Raw genomic sequence first — 16,819 nt, forward strand, 5'->3', positions numbered from 1 at the left:
GTAAATACAATGTTCATTAGGTGGTTCGTTCTGCAACGAAACACTGGCAGATCGAATATCCAAACAGTATTTCAGATAAAATCTTTATATAGGCACAAAGCCCACATTAACCATCACTTCACATTATAATTACGATGTAATAACGAACCACAGTGTTTACTGACTTTGTTGTGGCCAGTAGCAAATATAACGTTTTGTTAGAAATCTTTGATTACATAATTCTATTCTACATACATAAATCCAAGTATATGAAAGTATTTCTTTGTACTTCCTTATTTTCCTCCTCCCCTTCTGTATGCTAATATGTCCATATATTTGCAAATATTCAATCAAAAAACGTAATACCGAACCGGAAGATTGCGTCACAGCGCGCCAACCAATCACAAACCAGCGGAGGCGGGACTCTGTGGCAGCGTGCCGCCCGCGTCACGCCTCCGCGCGTCCAATCGGCATCATTGGCTCGCCGACACCGCCAAGCTCAGTTTCGAAGCGGCAGGCGGCTCGCTGCTGTCGGCAGAGCCGGGAGGAGCGGTCCTGCGTCCCGCATGCTCGCTACGGACCAACCCGAGTCCCCCTCCCCGGGTCAACATGCCGCGTCTGCGCTAAAGAAGTGAGCTATTACGCAAAGTCCTGTCTCTTATTTTTATTTTACTCTCCTGTTTTTATTTCGACGTGGTCGTCGAGCAGAGTGCTCCGCCGGAGTTACGTGAAACATAACGCAAGTTAGCGTCGCCATTTGCGGGACGCGAGCGGCCAAAACTCGACGGCCGACTGTCGCACGGTCCGGCCGCCCTTGACGCTGCCAGCCTGACCGCCAACGTGGGACCCCGGTGTCGCTTTAGCCCGGCATTATGTAGGTCACACGGCCACCCAACACACACGCCACCTACATGTGTGTATTATTTACTTGGTTGTCATCGCTCTGCCTCACCCCGGTGTGTCCCGGGCGGCGTTGCGACGCCCTCCCCCGCTGGCGGCTGAGTTTAAAGTTAAAATCCCGTCAGCGAGGTAACTAACTAGCTAGCTGTAGCGCCGGCTAACCCGGCGGTCGGTGTTGTTAGCCGGGGCTTAGCGGCGTGTAAAATGGCTGACTGCTCCAAGAGCTGGCGGATGAGGGGGAAAACGCGGTCCCGGGGAGCAGCTCCCGTCGAGCCGAGATGGTGATCCCCCGCCGGGGGTCAGTGGGACAAATCTGCGTTTATGTACGCGACTCGACGCGAGCACGGAGCGCGGCTTTCACCGCGCGTCGTCCGCGACCGATGGCCTGCTTCCGATCGTCTGTTTTACGAAGTTAAAGAGTAAAGGGTAAGGTCGGCGATTGTGGCAGCGAATGCGTAAGACGGGGGTTATTTCTGTGACTTTATGGACCCGATCCCGCGTAACGGGATAATAAAAATAAAAACTACTTTCCCCGCTCTGCTACTGCACGACCGGCGCATCCATTTTGTCGATGGCCGGTCGGCCGCCAGCGGGTTTGGACAGAACCTGGAACGCTTTTTACTATCGGCGTGATCGGTAACGTGCCCCGACCGCGACCGATGCAAAGAACAGTTTCCTGTTTGGTGATGGGGCTTTCAGACCTCCTCTTCCTCTCCTCCGTGCCAGCAGAAAACCCCACTGGAGAAGGAGGAGGAGGCAGCGGCGGTATAAAGTGCAATCACATATCTCCACGTTTTCTCTTTATATTTTTTATAAATATATACACACACACACACACAATAAAATATAAAACGCAGCGGGGAAGCAGAAGGGCGACTGGACCCTGGTGCCTAAGATCAGCCAGTGCATGAGCGTCGGTGAATGTAAGTGGATTTTTATTTTATTTTTTTTTCCTAAAACACGGCCGAGTTCTGTGGGTTTAAACCCACGCCGGACCTGCGAGCTGTGGCGCTCCCTTCAGTTTCTGCCCCGGTCCAGCCCTGCTGGTTCCGAGTGGCCGCGTTGAGGTCAATTTAACGCAAGACACGTTTATCTGTAGGAAATCTCCGCAGCGGCTTCCTAATTCCAGCAGTTGCCGCGATACGATAACGATGAGACGGCAACACTGTCGATTCTGCGATAATCGGCAGCTATAATCAATCGGTCGACGGTGCCTGTCAGCTTTTGCATTCAGCGATTTTGTGCAAAGGAAAAAAACCACGCCATTTCATCAAAACCGCTGGATGGTTAATGGAAGCAAAATTATTATTAATATCAAAATGCAGAATAATGAAGTAAATTTTTAAGTGCTGTATGACCCCCGTAATTTATAATGTATCTCTAAAGGAAGCATCGCAGTGTACAGTATCTCACGAAAGTGGGTACACCCCTCACCTTTTTGTAAATATTTTATTATACCTTTCTTTTCATCAACACCGTGGATATTACACTTTGATACAATGCATTAGCTGAACATACAGCCATTACTGTATAAACCTCTGGCAACGAATGGGAGTACACGCCTAAGTGAAAATGTTCAAACTGCCCAGAGTCTCAGTATTTTCCCGCGCTGCCTTGCCTCTCTTGAGGTCACTAGCGCTTCACAGGTTGCCACTGGAATCCCTTTCCACTCCTCTATGACGACATCATGGAGCACCTCCAATTTGCACATTTTCACCTAGGGGTGTACTCACTTTTGGTGCCAGAGGGGACAGCAAATTAACATAATATCGGTGTCATATCTTCAGTGTTGTCCCAAGGACTGGACTCACTTTTGTGAGACACTGTACATCAATATTATTGTTTCCCTCTCATCCATTCTATGCAGGTTCCAGCATGAGCAGTAAAATCCGTCGATATTTTTGCCACTAACAGCTTTGCAAAGATAAAAAAAAATATATACTTTTTGTCTATAGGCAGAAATTAGTGGCATGTCCAGGCATGTCTGATAGCCGTCCTGTCCTGAGATCAGCCTGTTTCTGGGGGGATCCGTTTATTTGTTTATTTGGGTCGTTCGCATACATTGATATTACAAACGTCAGTCGGTAATACCCAGTGCTATCTTTTGTTATACCTTGTTTCAAAGTTATATCCATTAAATGATTATTAATTATTTGAGCCTGAACATCTGCCAATTTTTTAAAGTATTGTTCATTATCACATATAAACTGATGTAGTTAGTAAGCTTTTATGTATTTTTAACAGTGGGCAGCCATGACAGGTGCCCCGGGGAGCAGTGTGTGGGGACGGTGCTTTGCTCAGTGGCACCTTGGCGGATTGGGATTCGAACCAGCGAACTTCTGATGTGAATGTTGCATCATCTGTAATACGTAGCCATACTTATTTTATAATCTTTTCAGTGTAACACAAGAAAAGAATGTCTTTCTCTTGAAGAAGCCATTTTGGTTTTGTATGCTTCATGGTTACACACCCTTGTTATTACATACCACAGTATCCCATTTTTTGTCTTCTGTCGCAGGTAATTTACAGAGAAGGGTTTCTCAACTACTGTTCCTCCAAACATGGCCAAAGATGTGAGTTTCTGCGCATGCATAGCTCTGTGCATGCATATCTCTGTATTGAGCAGAGAAGTCAGCAGTGGGCATGTAGAAATGTACGTCTTGTTGTTTTCTCTGCAGGCCGGCTTGATTGAAGCTAATGGGGAGCTGAAGGTTTTCATTGACCAGAACCTAAGTCCCAGCAAAGGTTATCCTCTGGTTTTACTCCTCTTTCTACAACATTGTCATCTACTGATGACAGTCTGCATGTTCATCCCACCGCTTCATTAAACTTAAAGCAGGTCGAATGTGTTTCTGCAGGTGTCTTGTCCTTGGTGACGGTCCATCCTCAGGCTCTAGCTGCAGGAAAGCAGCTCCTTCCGAAGACGCTGGGTCCCTCCAACGTCAACATTGCATCACATCTAGTGAGTTCCCACGTGCCGCTTATGGACATGAACGCTAGGGGCGCCCATGGAGGCAGTATGACCATTTCACAGGAAGCAGAGCAATAGAGGATTTTTCTACTGTTCTGACAGGAAGATCTCATGTAACCTTTTTTTTATGTTGCGAAGTAAAACAGCCAGAACTTCCTCTTTGTGTTGCCATCTCTTTCTTTTTCAGGTGTAGCATACATAGTCGTAAACAGAAGGGCCTTTCAAGCCTAAGTGGTTCCTCAGTTTACCACGTACATGTATATTTCGGCCATTAACGGTACCTTGAGGTCCAATAATTGGCTCTAGGGGGTACCCCCCTTTTTTTCTTCAAGGATGGCCATATGCTCACATTGATTAGCAATCCTGACTGTCTGGCTGCATGTCCAGATCTCATCTCTGACCTTTTGCCACCTGTTTCTGTGCAGGTGATTGGCACACCGCAGCGACCCAGTGGATCAAATGCCATTTTGGTAACCAGCCCCCACACGCCCAGCTCACAGTTCCTGTCTCAGTCCCAGCCGTCCGACGCCTCACCATGGTCCACAGGGTGAGTTTCACGCCACCGGGTGCAACATCTTCCAGCCAGAGTCCCTGTCACTTCCTCTAACTTTGACTGTTCAGAAGACCCACTACGCTTGGCCAATACATTTATCACAGCATGTAATGTTTTTAGAGATGTGCTGCGCCAGGTAAATGAGCAGTCAGGTGATGCGTTATGTAGAAAAGACTCGCAATGTGCATGTAGCATGTTGCTACTGTCAGGGTAGCTGGCATCCACCGCCACAATGTCTGGTTCGGGCTTTTAAAAAGCTGTACTTGTCTGGTTCGGGTCTAACTTTTAAGGCCTGATTTAAGCTCTAATCCGTGGCTACATCCACTCTGCCTATCTGACAGGTCCACGCTACTCCGCTCTCTGTCTAACTGCAGCATGCACTCTTTCAAACATACAGGAATATCTGGACCCCGCCCATCAAAATCTCTGATTGGTTTAGAATACATGGATCTAATTACGTTTTGGTTGTGTAAACCATAGGGAGTTTACGGAGACGTTTGCCCACCTTGAACGGATGGTCGTACCAGTGCGACCTACGACCTAAGTCACACCACTGAGAAATGAGGTTGCATGTGTGAGCCTGGCTGTTTGTCAGAATTTTTCCTTATGTGCAATTTAGTAGAAGGGCTGTGACACAAGTTAGTCCTCTCTGTTGTGTGAAACATTTTGTAGCAACTGGTAGGTATTTGCTATTAATACCATTACTTTAGTGTATGGTCTGGTGCATCTGGAACAATTTTGGAACTCTAACCTCAAAATCCAATATCTGAACACATGTAGATGTAGTAATCACAGATGTAGTAATGTCCTAGTTACTTGCTCTTCAGTCTTATTTGTCAGAGAGCAATGCATCATTATCAGCTGAGAATACTGTTGTCTTCTAAGGTGGTTCCCAGCACTGACCTCAGATGGACAGTGGAATTAAATCTCTAGTTGAGATTTCTTTTCTGTCCCTTTCCTGCTCACAGGCGACGCAGTAAAAGGGGGGAGAAGAATGGGAAGGGCCTAAGGCATTTCTCCATGAAGGTGTGTGAGAAGGTGCAGAAGAAAGGTGTCACCACCTACAACGAAGTGGCTGATGAGCTGGTGGCAGAGTTCAGCTCTGTGGAAAGCCACATCTCACCCAGTGAAGCGGTGAGTCCAGTGTCCACTCAAGTCCTTTACTAATTTTTATTACCTTAATAAGGATTCCTTCTAACTGAGAGATCTGAACAAGTAGAACCTGTGCAACCATCTAAACCACAACTGGCACATACAGGGAGTGCAGAATTATTAGGCAAATGAGTATTTTGTCCACATCATCCTCTTCATGCATGTTGTCTTACTCCAAGCTGTATAGGCTCGAAAGCCTACTACCAATTAAGCATATTAGGTGATGTGCATCTCTGTAATGAGAGGGGTGTGGTCTAATGACATCAACACCCTATATCAGGTGTGCATAATTATTAGGCAACTTCCTTTCCTTTGGCAAAATGGGTCAAAAGAAGGACTTGACAGGCTCAGAAAAGTAAAAAATAGTGGGAAATCTTGCAGAGGGATGCAGCACTCTTAAAATTGCAAAGCTTCTGAAGCGTGATCATCGAACAATCAAGCGTTTCATTCAAAATAGTCAACAGGGTCACAAGAAGCGTGTGGAAAAACCAAAGCGCAAAATAACTGCCCATGAACTGAGAAAAGTCAAGCGTGCAGCTGCCAAGATGCCACTTGCCACCAGTTTGGCCATATTTCAGAGCTGCAACATCACTGGAGTGCCCAAAAGCACAAGGTGTGCAATACTCAGAGACATGGCCAAGGTAAGAAAGGCTGAAAGACGACCACCACTGAACAAGACACACAAGCTGAAACGTCAAGACTGGGCCAAGAAATATCTCAAGACTGATTTTTTCTCAGGTTTTATGGACTGATGAAATGAGAGTGAGTCTTTATGGGCCCGTGGCTGGATTGGTAAAGGGCAGAGAGCTCCAGTCCGACTCAGACGCCAGCAAGGTGGAGGTGGAGTACTGGTTTGGCCTGGTATCATCAAAGATGAGCTTGTGGGGCCTTTTCGGGTTGAGGATTGAGTCAAGCTCAACTCCCAGTCCTACTGCCAGTTTCTGGAAGACACCTTCTTCAAGCAGTGGTACAGGAAGAAGTCTGCATCCTTCAAGAAAAACAGGATTTTCATGCAGGACAATGCTCCATCACACGCGTCCAAGTACTCCACAGCGTGGCTGGCAAGAAAGGGTATAAAAGAAGAAAAAGTAATGACATGGCCTCCTTGTTCACCTGATCCGAACCCCATTGAGAACCTGTGGTCCCTCATCAAATGTGAGATTTACACGGAGGGAAAACAGTACACCTCTCTGAACAGTGTCTGGGAGGCTGTGGTTGCTGCTACACGCAATGTTGATGGTGAACAGATCAAAACACTGACAGAATCCATGGATGGCAGGCTTTTGAGTGTCCTTGCAAAGAAAGGTGGCTATATTGGTCGCTGATTTGTTTTTGTTTTGTTTTTGAATGTCAGAAATGTATATTTGTGAATGTGGAGATGTTATATTGGTTTCACTGGTAAAAATAAATAATTGAAATGGGTATATATTTGTTTTTTGTTAAGTTGCCTAATAATTATGCACAGTAATAGTTACCTGCACACACAGATATCCCCCTAAAATAGCTAAAAACTACTTCCAAAAACATTCAGCTTTGATATTAATGAGTTTTATGGGTTCATTGAGAACATGGTGGTGGTTCAATAATAAAATTATTCCTCAAAATTACATCTTGCCTAATAATTCTGCGCTCCCTGTATAACTTGGAGTTCTAGCTTTAATAACAAATTTAGTTTTAATAAACCCTACCATAAAGGAAAAGTCTACACATATTCACATCACCACTGAATTAATCTCAGGACAAGCTATTTATATTCATATTTATATTAACCTTCATTTTTGAAAGTGAAGGGATTGTCATTGTGATGCACTGCAGCACATCACACGGTATAACGAAATGTGTCCTCTGCTTTTAACCCATCGCCCTTGGTGAGCAGTGGGCAGCCATGAAAGGCGCCCGGGGAGCAGTGTGTGGGGACGGTGCTTTGCTCAGTTGCACCTCACTGGCTTCTTGGTGGATCAGGATTTGAACCAGTAACCCTCTGATTATGGGGCATTTTCCTTAACCACTAGACCACCACCCCTAAGATTCTTAGATTTTAATATTCCTGTTTGACTTTGTTGCATGTAGCATGTTTACGATCAGAAGAACATCCGGCGACGTGTTTATGATGCACTCAACGTGCTGATGGCTATGAACATCATCTCCAAGGAGAAGAAGGAGATAAAGTGGATTGGATTGCCGACAAACTCCGCCCAGGAGTGCCAGAATCTGGAGGTGAGGACTTGGCGCTATGGCAGAAATATAAAGAGTGAAGTGATCATTTAATTTTTTGCATTCATGTCATTCCTTATATGACTTGCACAGTCATAGGTTGCTGATTCATGTACTTCCTTCTGTCGTTTGCAATATTACAATATTTCATTATTGGCAATATCATGATTCATTTAAAAATATATTTAAAATTCTGTAACTTTGCATGAATGAGTGCATTATTGCACAATATAATGTACGATAATATTGTACATTATTGATCCGTATATATCGGTCACACAAGTTGTAAAATTTTCTATATTTAGGCATTTACGGCATTTATCAGATGCCCTTATCCAGAGCTAACAATTACAGTTACAGGGACAGTCCCTCTGGAACAACTTGAAGTTAAGTGTCTTGCTCAGGGACACAATGGTGAGTGGGGTTTGAACATGTGACTTTGTGGTCTTCTGGTTCATAGGCAAGTGTCTTACCTACCAGACTACAATAATTCTCATGTCTAGAATAATATTAGTGCAACTGACAAGGAGATCACTTGCACTGCTTTTGCTTTTAGGTAGAGAGACAAAGACGACTTGAAAGAATCAGACAGAAGCAGTCACAGCTTCAGGAGCTCATATTACAGGTATTACTGAATGTGTGATTGTTTAAAGAAATTCTTAGTGCCACTGGATGCCACTCAAAGCCCAGTCACCCTTAATTTATTGACTTCTCTGGTTTAGTTTAGTGAGTCTATCTGACCGATTAGTTTGACCGTTATGCATTATTTGCAGCAAATAGTCTTCAAAAAACTGGTACAGCGCAACAGGCAGAGAGAGCAGCAGACAAAGTCATTGCCGCTGGATAGTTCAGTCATACATCTGCCCTTCATCATCATCAACACCAGCAAAAACGCTGTCATAGACTGCAGCATCTCCAATGACAAGTAAGTGTAACTCACTTTCAGTTTCCTCTAAATGGTGTTGCGTCTACAATTGATGCCTTTAAGGATATGTACAGTACAGGCCAAAAGTTTGGACCCACCTTCTCATTCAATGTGTTTTCTTTATTTTCATGACCATTTACATTAGATTCTCACTGAAGGCAGCAAAACTATGAATGAACACATGTGGAGTTATGTACTTAACAAAAAAAGGTGAAGTAACTGAAAACGTGTTTTATATTCTAGTTTCTTTGCTCTGATTACTGCTTTGCACACTCTTGGCATTCTCTCGATGAGCTTCAAGAGGTCGTCACCTGAAATGGTTTTCCAACAGTCTTGAAGGAGTTCCCAGAGGTGTTTAGCACTTGTTGGCCCCTTTGCTTTCACTCTGCGGTCCAGCTCGCTGTCCGGTGACTGTGGAGACCAGGTCTCCGCTTTTTGTTAAGTACATAACTCCACATGTGTTCATTCATAGTTTTGATGCCTTCTGTGAGAATCTACCAATGTGAATGGTCTTGTCAAAGGTGTGTCCAAACTGTTTGCCTGTACTGTACATATTACAGAGAGATATATATGTGCTGCCCCTCCTGATCTGTTTGATTATTATGGTTACACTGAACAGTGTACCCACTGCCAGGAGTCTAATATAATGAGGCTCATGGGATCAGTAATTGACTAACGGTAAAGGCTGCACAGTATGAAATGTCTGCATCAAGAAGAAAGCATTGCAGTGGTTCAATTAATTGCTTTGTTCCAAACATAACTTGAGTTCTAAAAAGACAGATACTTTTGAATACACTGATCATACTGATGTAAAATTAACAGTTCTACAGCTCAGTTTACTTCAATCAAATTTAAGGTGCAGAATAGTTTCACAATTTCTGCAAATGATTTCAATTAATAAAAAATAGCATCTGTCATTCTGATGCTTGTTAATGGTCTATTTACACACATCATCAACAGACATGTGTTTCAATATATTAGATTGATATATTCTGAACCAGTGGAATTTTGGGATTTGAGCTAGATACCTTCTCTACACACTCAGGGACCCTGAGTGCCTTTCATGGCTGTCCACTGCTCATAGCAGACTAGCATTGTACCAAACTAATAAATCCTGCTCTTTCATTAACAAATCTGAACGCCATCCTTCTTATCACTGCTGCTTCAATCTCTCCCCAGGTTGGAGTATCTTTTTAACTTTGATAGCATGTTTGAGATTCATGATGACATTGAGGTTCTGAAGAGAATGGGTATGGCCTGTGGTCTGGACGTTGGCAAGTGCTCAGCAGAGGACCTGAAAGTGGCACGAAACCTCGTTCCCAAGGCTTTGGAGCCCTATGTCACAGGTAAGACATGATTGTGTGCGGTGTTCTCTTTTATGTATTTCTTGAAGAGCAATGTTACCGTCAGCAAATCCCACAGTTTTCCCACATATTTGCATATAAAAACAAGTAATAAGCACGATACCTGCAAACTTTGCATCCATACTATTACACACTGAACATTTTGCAGAAACGACAGGTAGTGTTTATATTCTGAAACACCAAGGTACCACTGGTGCCTCAGGTGCCTGTCATGGCTGCCCGCTGCTCAGTAAGGGTGATTGTTAAAATGTATCGTATTGATGGTGATGTATTGTCACCGTGTACTGTGCTGCAGTGTTTCACAATGATAATCACTTCACTTTCACTAACTTGTGCACACAGGATAATTACTTGTGTGCATTGGATATTTTTGCCTTTCATGGTATTTAAGGGGCTCCATCGTTGTGAGCTAGCTGCTTGCAAACAACAAAATATCTCTCCCTGAACAAACAGCTGTACTCTGTGTGCATACTCAACATTCTTTGTCAGATTTAGTCCAACATTAAATTTAGTCCACCAGGTTGTGCTGTTGAGCATTTTCTTTAGTGAGGTAAGCAAAGATAAGAATCAGTGTGCAACCTCCACTCCTGTAGGTGGCGCTGTACAGCTGTTTTGTTCAGCGAACTACAGAATATCACAATATGTGTAGTATCTCATTATATTGTGATTTTATCATGATTTAATCGTGTCGTGACTCGTGGGTGGTAGTAGCCTATGAACCAGAAGACCCAGGTTCAAATCCCACTTACTACCATTGTGTCCCTGAGCAATACACTTAACCCTGAGTTGGTCCGGGGGGGACTGTCTCTGTAACTACTGATTGTAAGTTTCTCTGGATAAGGGTGTCTGATAAATGCTGTAAATGTAAATGTGTAATCGTATTGTGAGTTCCTTACCAATACACACCCCCGGGCAGATACAGTTAAAGAAACTGATTTGTGAAACTGAAATATTTATGTTTTATGATTTAAATTTGTACACTGTTGAAGTGTTTACCTTTATACAATAGTCAATTCACAGACCCAAACTGATATTTTCTGCAGAAATGTCCCAGGGTCCAATAACTAATGTTTACATGACTGGAGGTTCTTCCAAAGGAAAGCGCAGCCATTTGGGCAGGTAAGACACTATCCTGTCTTGTGCCATTTCCAAACTGTTTTACATAAGTCATTTTTATTGAAAGCTGTTGAAATTAATAAAAAATTGAGTTGAGGCTGCTGAAGATGCCTCACATTTTGCAGGATTGCTGAGATGATATGGTCAGGCTTTTTTTGTTTGTGAAATTGAGTCATTTGTGTTTTATGCAGGGATGGTGGAGCAGATGGGACTCTAGCCTCTAGCTCCAATGATTCTCACTACAGTGGTTCACGGGTAGAAACCCCAGTGTCTTACATGGAGGAAGATGATGATGATGATGACGATGATGACTGCGATGAGGATGACGAGGATGATGAGGACAATCATTAATCATTGGTCTTGAGTGCACAGTTCTTTGGCAAGGACATATTCGAGGGATCTATCTTTAACGTAATCTTGCTGCACTGTTCTCTTGATTTCTCGCACTCTTTTATTCTCTCATTTATCAACAAGGGCCTTGGAGAGTCCTGGGGGATTGGGTGTATGCTCAGTTCTGCGTCCGCTTGACCCTCCACTGGGATGGATTCTATGGTCCATTAACTGCCCAGCAGAATCTTGTAGCCTGTTGGCTGTTGGGAGTTGTAGTTCTTGCAGAAACAGGACGTTCCTGCCGAGGAATTTCTTTATCGCAGCAGTGTAGACCCCTGCCTTACCCGCCGACCTTCCATCCGAGAAGAATCCCCAGTTGTTTGGGGAGTGTGTAATGTGGCCTGTGTGTGAAATAGATTGTCTCTGGTTCAGTACTTTATTTTCTTTGAAACACATTGGCTAGAATTAGTTCAGCTAGTGTGGTGGCTGTTGCCTTCTTCACTGTGGAATTGAATCTTCAAAGATTGCTGCCGTTTTGCCCTGTTAGTGGGCAGTTGTTTAGATGTGTGGACACCTTTTTAAAAAAAAATATTATTTATTTAATTTCATTGAATTAAAAAAAAAAAATCCCTCCCCATGCCTCACAAAATTGGTCATGGGTCCAATTTATACTTAATAATATGAATTAATAATAATATAATTATAATGGTAAAACTGCCTGTAATTTCTTTTTCTGTTTGTCAGTGACTGGAGTCAGGAGAATGAAACAGTTGTCATTCACAACCATTATTTAATCAAATGATATGAGTGGTGCAGTACAACCCCTGAAGGTTGCTTTTCCTAAACTTCTCTTCAGGTCAGTAATACAGTAAAAACTGTAGCAGTGCTGGCAGACACAAAACAAATTTGCTTTATTTAGGGCTTCTTTTTTTTATTATTTTAACTCTATGTACGGACTTCCAAATAATTTTTGCTAATGTATGTTTTGAAAATAAATATATAGAATGTTGAACCATTTTGGACTGCGAGTTAATGAAAATGAGTACAATGTTTCTGTTAAAGTGAATGAATAATTTACACTCATACAGGTCTTATAGGAGTGACACTCCCTGGGCTCTGCCTAACCTGGTGCCAGAATATGAATGATTTCAAATTATTAAAACAGTTGCCAACTCTTCCCAGGTGTCTTCTGAACTGAACTTGTTTGCGTGGGTTGAATCAGAGAATGTTTTTTTTTTTTTTTTTTTTGGGAACAATGACATTTGTGAGACATACTCCACTATTATGTGTTGCTAAAATCGTCTCCTTTGCTGCATAGTGGTACCACCTATATATACCACCTCAATAAAAAGGGTTCACACAGTCTTCAAGGTTATTAGGCGACAAATGTGCACAAAACACGATTTTCTTATTCATAATTGTGATATCCACTGTCCCTTTATCCATGGTAAGTCTTATCTTTATTCCTTGTAAGTAGCCTGGTAGATCCTGACGTCGTATTGTGGTATTTCAGCTAGCAGAGTTGTGGTGAAGGTGTCTTTAAAGAGCTTGATGAACTGCAGATCTGACTGGAAGCGCATCTGCATTAAAAAAAAAAAAAAAAAAGATTCAAATTCAATATTCTGCAATGGACTATTCAGATATCTTTGCTATAATCACCCAGCTTGTAAAGAGAATAATCATTTAATGCTTTATATTTAATGCTCTTTTCTTCTAGCAAGTCCAGCTTATAAATCTAATGATAGCTATTGTGGAAAGTTCAACAATCAATAATTAGAGAATTATTCCAATGATTATTTGTAAATCCAATAATTTTTATCTTAATAAGAAATTATAAATAGCAACAACAATGACTAATTACAACAAATTACATGTAAATAGACAAATCTAGTGATGTTCTGTCATACAAGGAGTAGCCATTAGTATGATTGTGAATACAGCCTGATCGATTTTTACCACTGCCTTGTGGTCTCATAAAGCTATCATAACATTCAGCTAATTATTACATAATTAAGATCCAGTAGTTGATGGGTGAAGGTCAAACCTTGTTGGCCCATAGGAGAGTGGTTCCTGGCCGGCAGAAGTGTTTCATGGTCAGCAGAAGCTCATCCAGACATTTGTGGAGGTAGACCACATCAGCTGCCAGCACATAGTCATAGCGAAGAATCGAGGAGGGTAATGTGCGCTCTAGGTTCTGACCCCAGGTCAACTCTGTGACTTGTGGCGTGTACAGGCAACGCCTACGAGTGTTGCGCGTGAGGTTAAAGTTCAGGTTGCTCAGGATGTCGGGCAGGTCTGTGGCTGTTACCCAGGCACCTGAAAATCCAAACAGTATATCATCTGCAAAAGCTAACGTGCAGGTATTCTCCCTGTAAACTTTCCTTTACGCTAACCATTTAAGAATTAGTACCATAGATAGTCCCATGGATTTTTTTTTTTGTTGTTTCCACAATAATTATGTGGAATAAATAATTTGAACTAGGAACCATGTGATTGGTTAATACAGAATGAATGTTACATATTTCAGGCTGAAAATCTATCTAATAAAAAATTATTTAAATTTTAGACATTATACTATTTTTTTTTACATTTGTGTAGAATAATTATCAACAAGAGGCAACAACAATACTAAGATCATTGCAATGTTTGTGTAACATAAAAATCATAGCGCTGAAACTAAACTGAATAGCTTCACTTTATACCTTGATGAATTTTCAAAAAGTTGATTTTGTATGGCCCTTTATTGAAAGGTTTTCAGTAGTCTTAGGGCTTGGCACAGCATAGAACCATTATCAGCAAACTGTATAAAGGTCATGAAAGGTAACAAAATGTATTGCAGTCCAACAAAAAAGTGTTACCGTCCTTATACATGGACATGCGTATTCAAAACTGCCATTTCACTAATATGTATGAAAAAAATTCAGTTTTTGCCAGATTTTTCAAATGCTGAGTAACAAATAATGTAATAATGTACAAAGCCTTGTCTTCCAGCATATGTACATGGGAGGAGATCATTTTCTAGAACTCACTGTTCCGAACTGAGCTCACCAACAAAGTTCTGCTGTGTTACATTTTTGACAGAATGTGACTTGTGTTGAATTGCAGTGCAGCACCTCGCTTTTACTTGTGTGGAGTTGCTTACCCTGTAAACATGCCACCACAGACACCAGACCAGTTCCTGCTCCGATCTCCAGCACAGCTTTGTCCTGCAGGTTCATCTGCAAATGGTTGTTCTCCAGGTACTGACACAGAGCCAGAGCCTGCCAGTGAGCACACACATTCCATTACCCATTAACATGCACTTTTATCCAGTTAACAGTACACCAACACTTAATAACACTTCCAAACCAAAAATACAAGTTACCCCTGGCCAAACGAGGGCACCGTAGGAATCCAGGGATTCCCGAATTTCAATTTCGTGTCCAGCAAAGAAGAACTTTTCTATGCCAAGGCCATAGAAGACACTCGGCTCCCAAACGTTCCGCCGACTCAGGGCTTCACCAGACATCACTTTGGTGCCTGAGGCCAGTGAACAGGTCACATAAAATGGTCCAAATTACCAAGATGTACACACACAACCTGCAGGGGACACTTACCTTCTTCATTAACGTCTCCATCTCTGAGGCCAGTCTTGTTTACTTTCTGATGCTTTTTTGTGGGTTTATGCAACATTTCCATAGTAACCAAACAAATTCAAGCCCTTGTTCTGCAATCAGATGAAAAGACAATTAATGCTTCCAAACATTATCATTTTGTGTAATAATGTAAATGAACATGGTCTAAATAACATGTTTATTCACTACTTATATTTATCTTATATTTGGAGGTCTTCTGACCTAGTAGCTGTGATCTCCTTTTGCTCTTCTTTGCCTTCAGTTGTGCTCACTGTGCTTTTATAGAGAACCTACTAGCTGCCAATCAGCCCCTGTGTGATCAAGTCCGTGCATAAGTATTAAATGACGTGTACAGCCTGTACCAACCTCTGTGTCCAGTTTCTGCTGGGTTTGGCTGGTCGGATCTTCTGAAGCTCACATCTCTCCTGGATTTGCACAGGGCCCATATCCCTACAGGCAAACTCGTGTGATCACTGAGCTATATTTACAGGCGTGAGCGGAACTCGGGCGTGGTGGGATGAGAAACAGATTACGAAAGAGATGGAGGCAGAGAAAAGCTGTCCAAAGCCCCCTCTGTCCTGTCGAAAGAAAGCCCAGCACATCTATGTAGTATGAGAAAGGTCAGCAAATGGCTGTAACCCCTTTAAACTCAGGCAATCTCTCTCTCTTTCTCTGAAAGAATGCATTCATTTCAAAGTGGAACTGTTGCTGCTCGAAGGCAACTCACTCATAGTCTTGGGGCAGTGGTGGTCTAGCAGGTAAAGAAATGGACCCGTAGCTGCTAAGTTTTTGTTTTTTCTTTAGATCTCTATCCATAGCATTTCAGCAGAAGACCTACCTAGGGATATGTATGTATGCCATGTCTTTTGCACGTTAAAAAATTCCACCTGCATGGATTACAGTGGCATATTTGTGGTAAACTCTATTGTCCTCATGACCTGAAAATCATTAAGTTGTCCAGTCAAACATGACTAATGAATGGAGAAGGAGGGTGATGTTCTAACAGGAAGCACTAGTTACTGGGTTGCTGGATACTGTTGATTACATACTAACATTGCATGCTATAATCTGTCCTGAGAGGTTGGTCAAAATTGTCTGGGTGGGGACAACAAATAACTCTTATGCGTAGATACAGACGTCCTGTTTGTTGTTTAAGCCATTTTTAGCTGTAACTACACATCTATCTTTCAAAGCCCTCAGTCCCATGGCGGTTATCTGACCACCAGATAACAGCTAAGGATGATGCTGACAGACATATTTCTCTGACTTTTGACTCATTGTGAATACAGTATATTGTCTGTGGAACCAGCCAGGCAATTCCTCAGACAAGAAGAGCGCCCAGGTGAGTCCCTGTGTCTGAAGTTCAGAGTGTCTGCTCAGTGGGCGTGGCCAGTCACATTTGTCTGTCTGCACATGGATGGGTATATTTTTAGGCACATTCAGTAGTTCACTAACCAGAACTCTATAAACATGATTATCTTCTTGTTTGGTAGCTACATTTTACATGTTGACTTGTCCTCAATGAGTCAGTAGTGCCCAATTATTGTCACAGGCTCCTCCCATTGTAAACTAATTTAAAATAATTACATTTACATTTACAGCACTTATCAGGCGGCCTTATCCAAAGCGACTTACAATCAGTAGTTACAGGGAAAGTCCCTCTGGGTTAAGTGTCTTGCTCAGGGAGCAAGAACCTGGGTT

The 16,819-nt window shown here is 42.5% G+C and overlaps 2 protein-coding genes across 5 annotated transcripts; one reads left to right on the plus strand and one right to left on the minus strand.

The window, feature by feature from the left end:
• The first annotated feature begins 455 nt into the window (after window positions 1–455).
• tfdp1a (transcription factor Dp-1, a) lies at window positions 456–12,520 on the plus strand. 3 transcript variants are annotated; one of them, XM_028992013.1, is made up of 12 exons: window positions 456–853; window positions 3,398–3,452; window positions 3,558–3,624; window positions 3,738–3,841; window positions 4,276–4,397; window positions 5,372–5,537; window positions 7,626–7,772; window positions 8,326–8,394; window positions 8,543–8,694; window positions 9,874–10,040; window positions 11,102–11,177; window positions 11,366–12,520. In XM_028992013.1, the coding sequence occupies exons 2-12, from the start codon at window positions 3,441–3,443 to the stop codon at window positions 11,523–11,525; spliced, it is 1,242 nt and encodes a 413-aa protein (XP_028847846.1). In that variant the 5' UTR covers window positions 456–853; window positions 3,398–3,440; the 3' UTR covers window positions 11,526–12,520. The 3 variants fall into 3 exon arrangements, with proteins under 3 accessions (XP_028847846.1, XP_028847845.1, XP_028847847.1); XM_028992012.1 differs by having other exon boundaries at window positions 458–610; XM_028992014.1 differs by lacking the exon at window positions 456–853 and adding an exon at window positions 1,029–1,305.
• On the minus strand, window positions 12,392–15,560 carry mettl21cb (methyltransferase 21C, AARS1 lysine b). Of its 2 annotated transcripts, none has more exons than XM_028992017.1 (6): window positions 15,485–15,560; window positions 15,101–15,210; window positions 14,869–15,023; window positions 14,647–14,764; window positions 13,549–13,820; window positions 12,392–13,084 (listed from the first exon to the last, which is right to left on the minus strand). In XM_028992017.1, the coding sequence occupies exons 2-6, from the start codon at window positions 15,180–15,182 to the stop codon at window positions 12,965–12,967; spliced, it is 747 nt and encodes a 248-aa protein (XP_028847850.1). In that variant the 5' UTR covers window positions 15,183–15,210; window positions 15,485–15,560; the 3' UTR covers window positions 12,392–12,964. The 2 variants fall into 2 exon arrangements, with proteins under 2 accessions (XP_028847850.1, XP_028847848.1); XM_028992015.1 differs by having other exon boundaries at window positions 15,341–15,528.
• Between the last annotated feature and the right edge of the window lie 1,259 nt (window positions 15,561–16,819).

Source organism: Denticeps clupeoides, chromosome 9 (genome assembly GCF_900700375.1).
Source record: "Denticeps clupeoides chromosome 9, fDenClu1.1, whole genome shotgun sequence".
Classification (NCBI taxonomy): domain Eukaryota; kingdom Metazoa; phylum Chordata; class Actinopteri; order Clupeiformes; family Denticipitidae; genus Denticeps; species Denticeps clupeoides.

Bases quoted from the DNA above. Each gene is read 5' to 3' on its own strand.
- mettl21cb (XM_028992017.1), bottom strand. From the start codon at position 15,182: ATGGAAATGTTGCATAAACCCACAAAAAAGCATCAGAAAGTAAACAAG. The intron at 15,024-15,100 runs GTAAGTGTCCCC...CACTGGCCTCAG, and splicing joins TGGAGACGTTAATGAAGAAG to GCACCAAAGTGATGTCTGGT. The intron at 13,821-14,646 runs GTAAGCAACTCC...TTGGATTTTCAG, and splicing joins TGTGGTGGCATGTTTACAGG to GTGCCTGGGTAACAGCCACA.
- tfdp1a (XM_028992013.1), top strand. The intron at 3,625-3,737 runs GTTATCCTCTGG...GTGTTTCTGCAG, and splicing joins GAACCTAAGTCCCAGCAAAG to GTGTCTTGTCCTTGGTGACG. The intron at 11,178-11,365 runs GTAAGACACTAT...TGTTTTATGCAG, and splicing joins AAGCGCAGCCATTTGGGCAG to GGATGGTGGAGCAGATGGGA.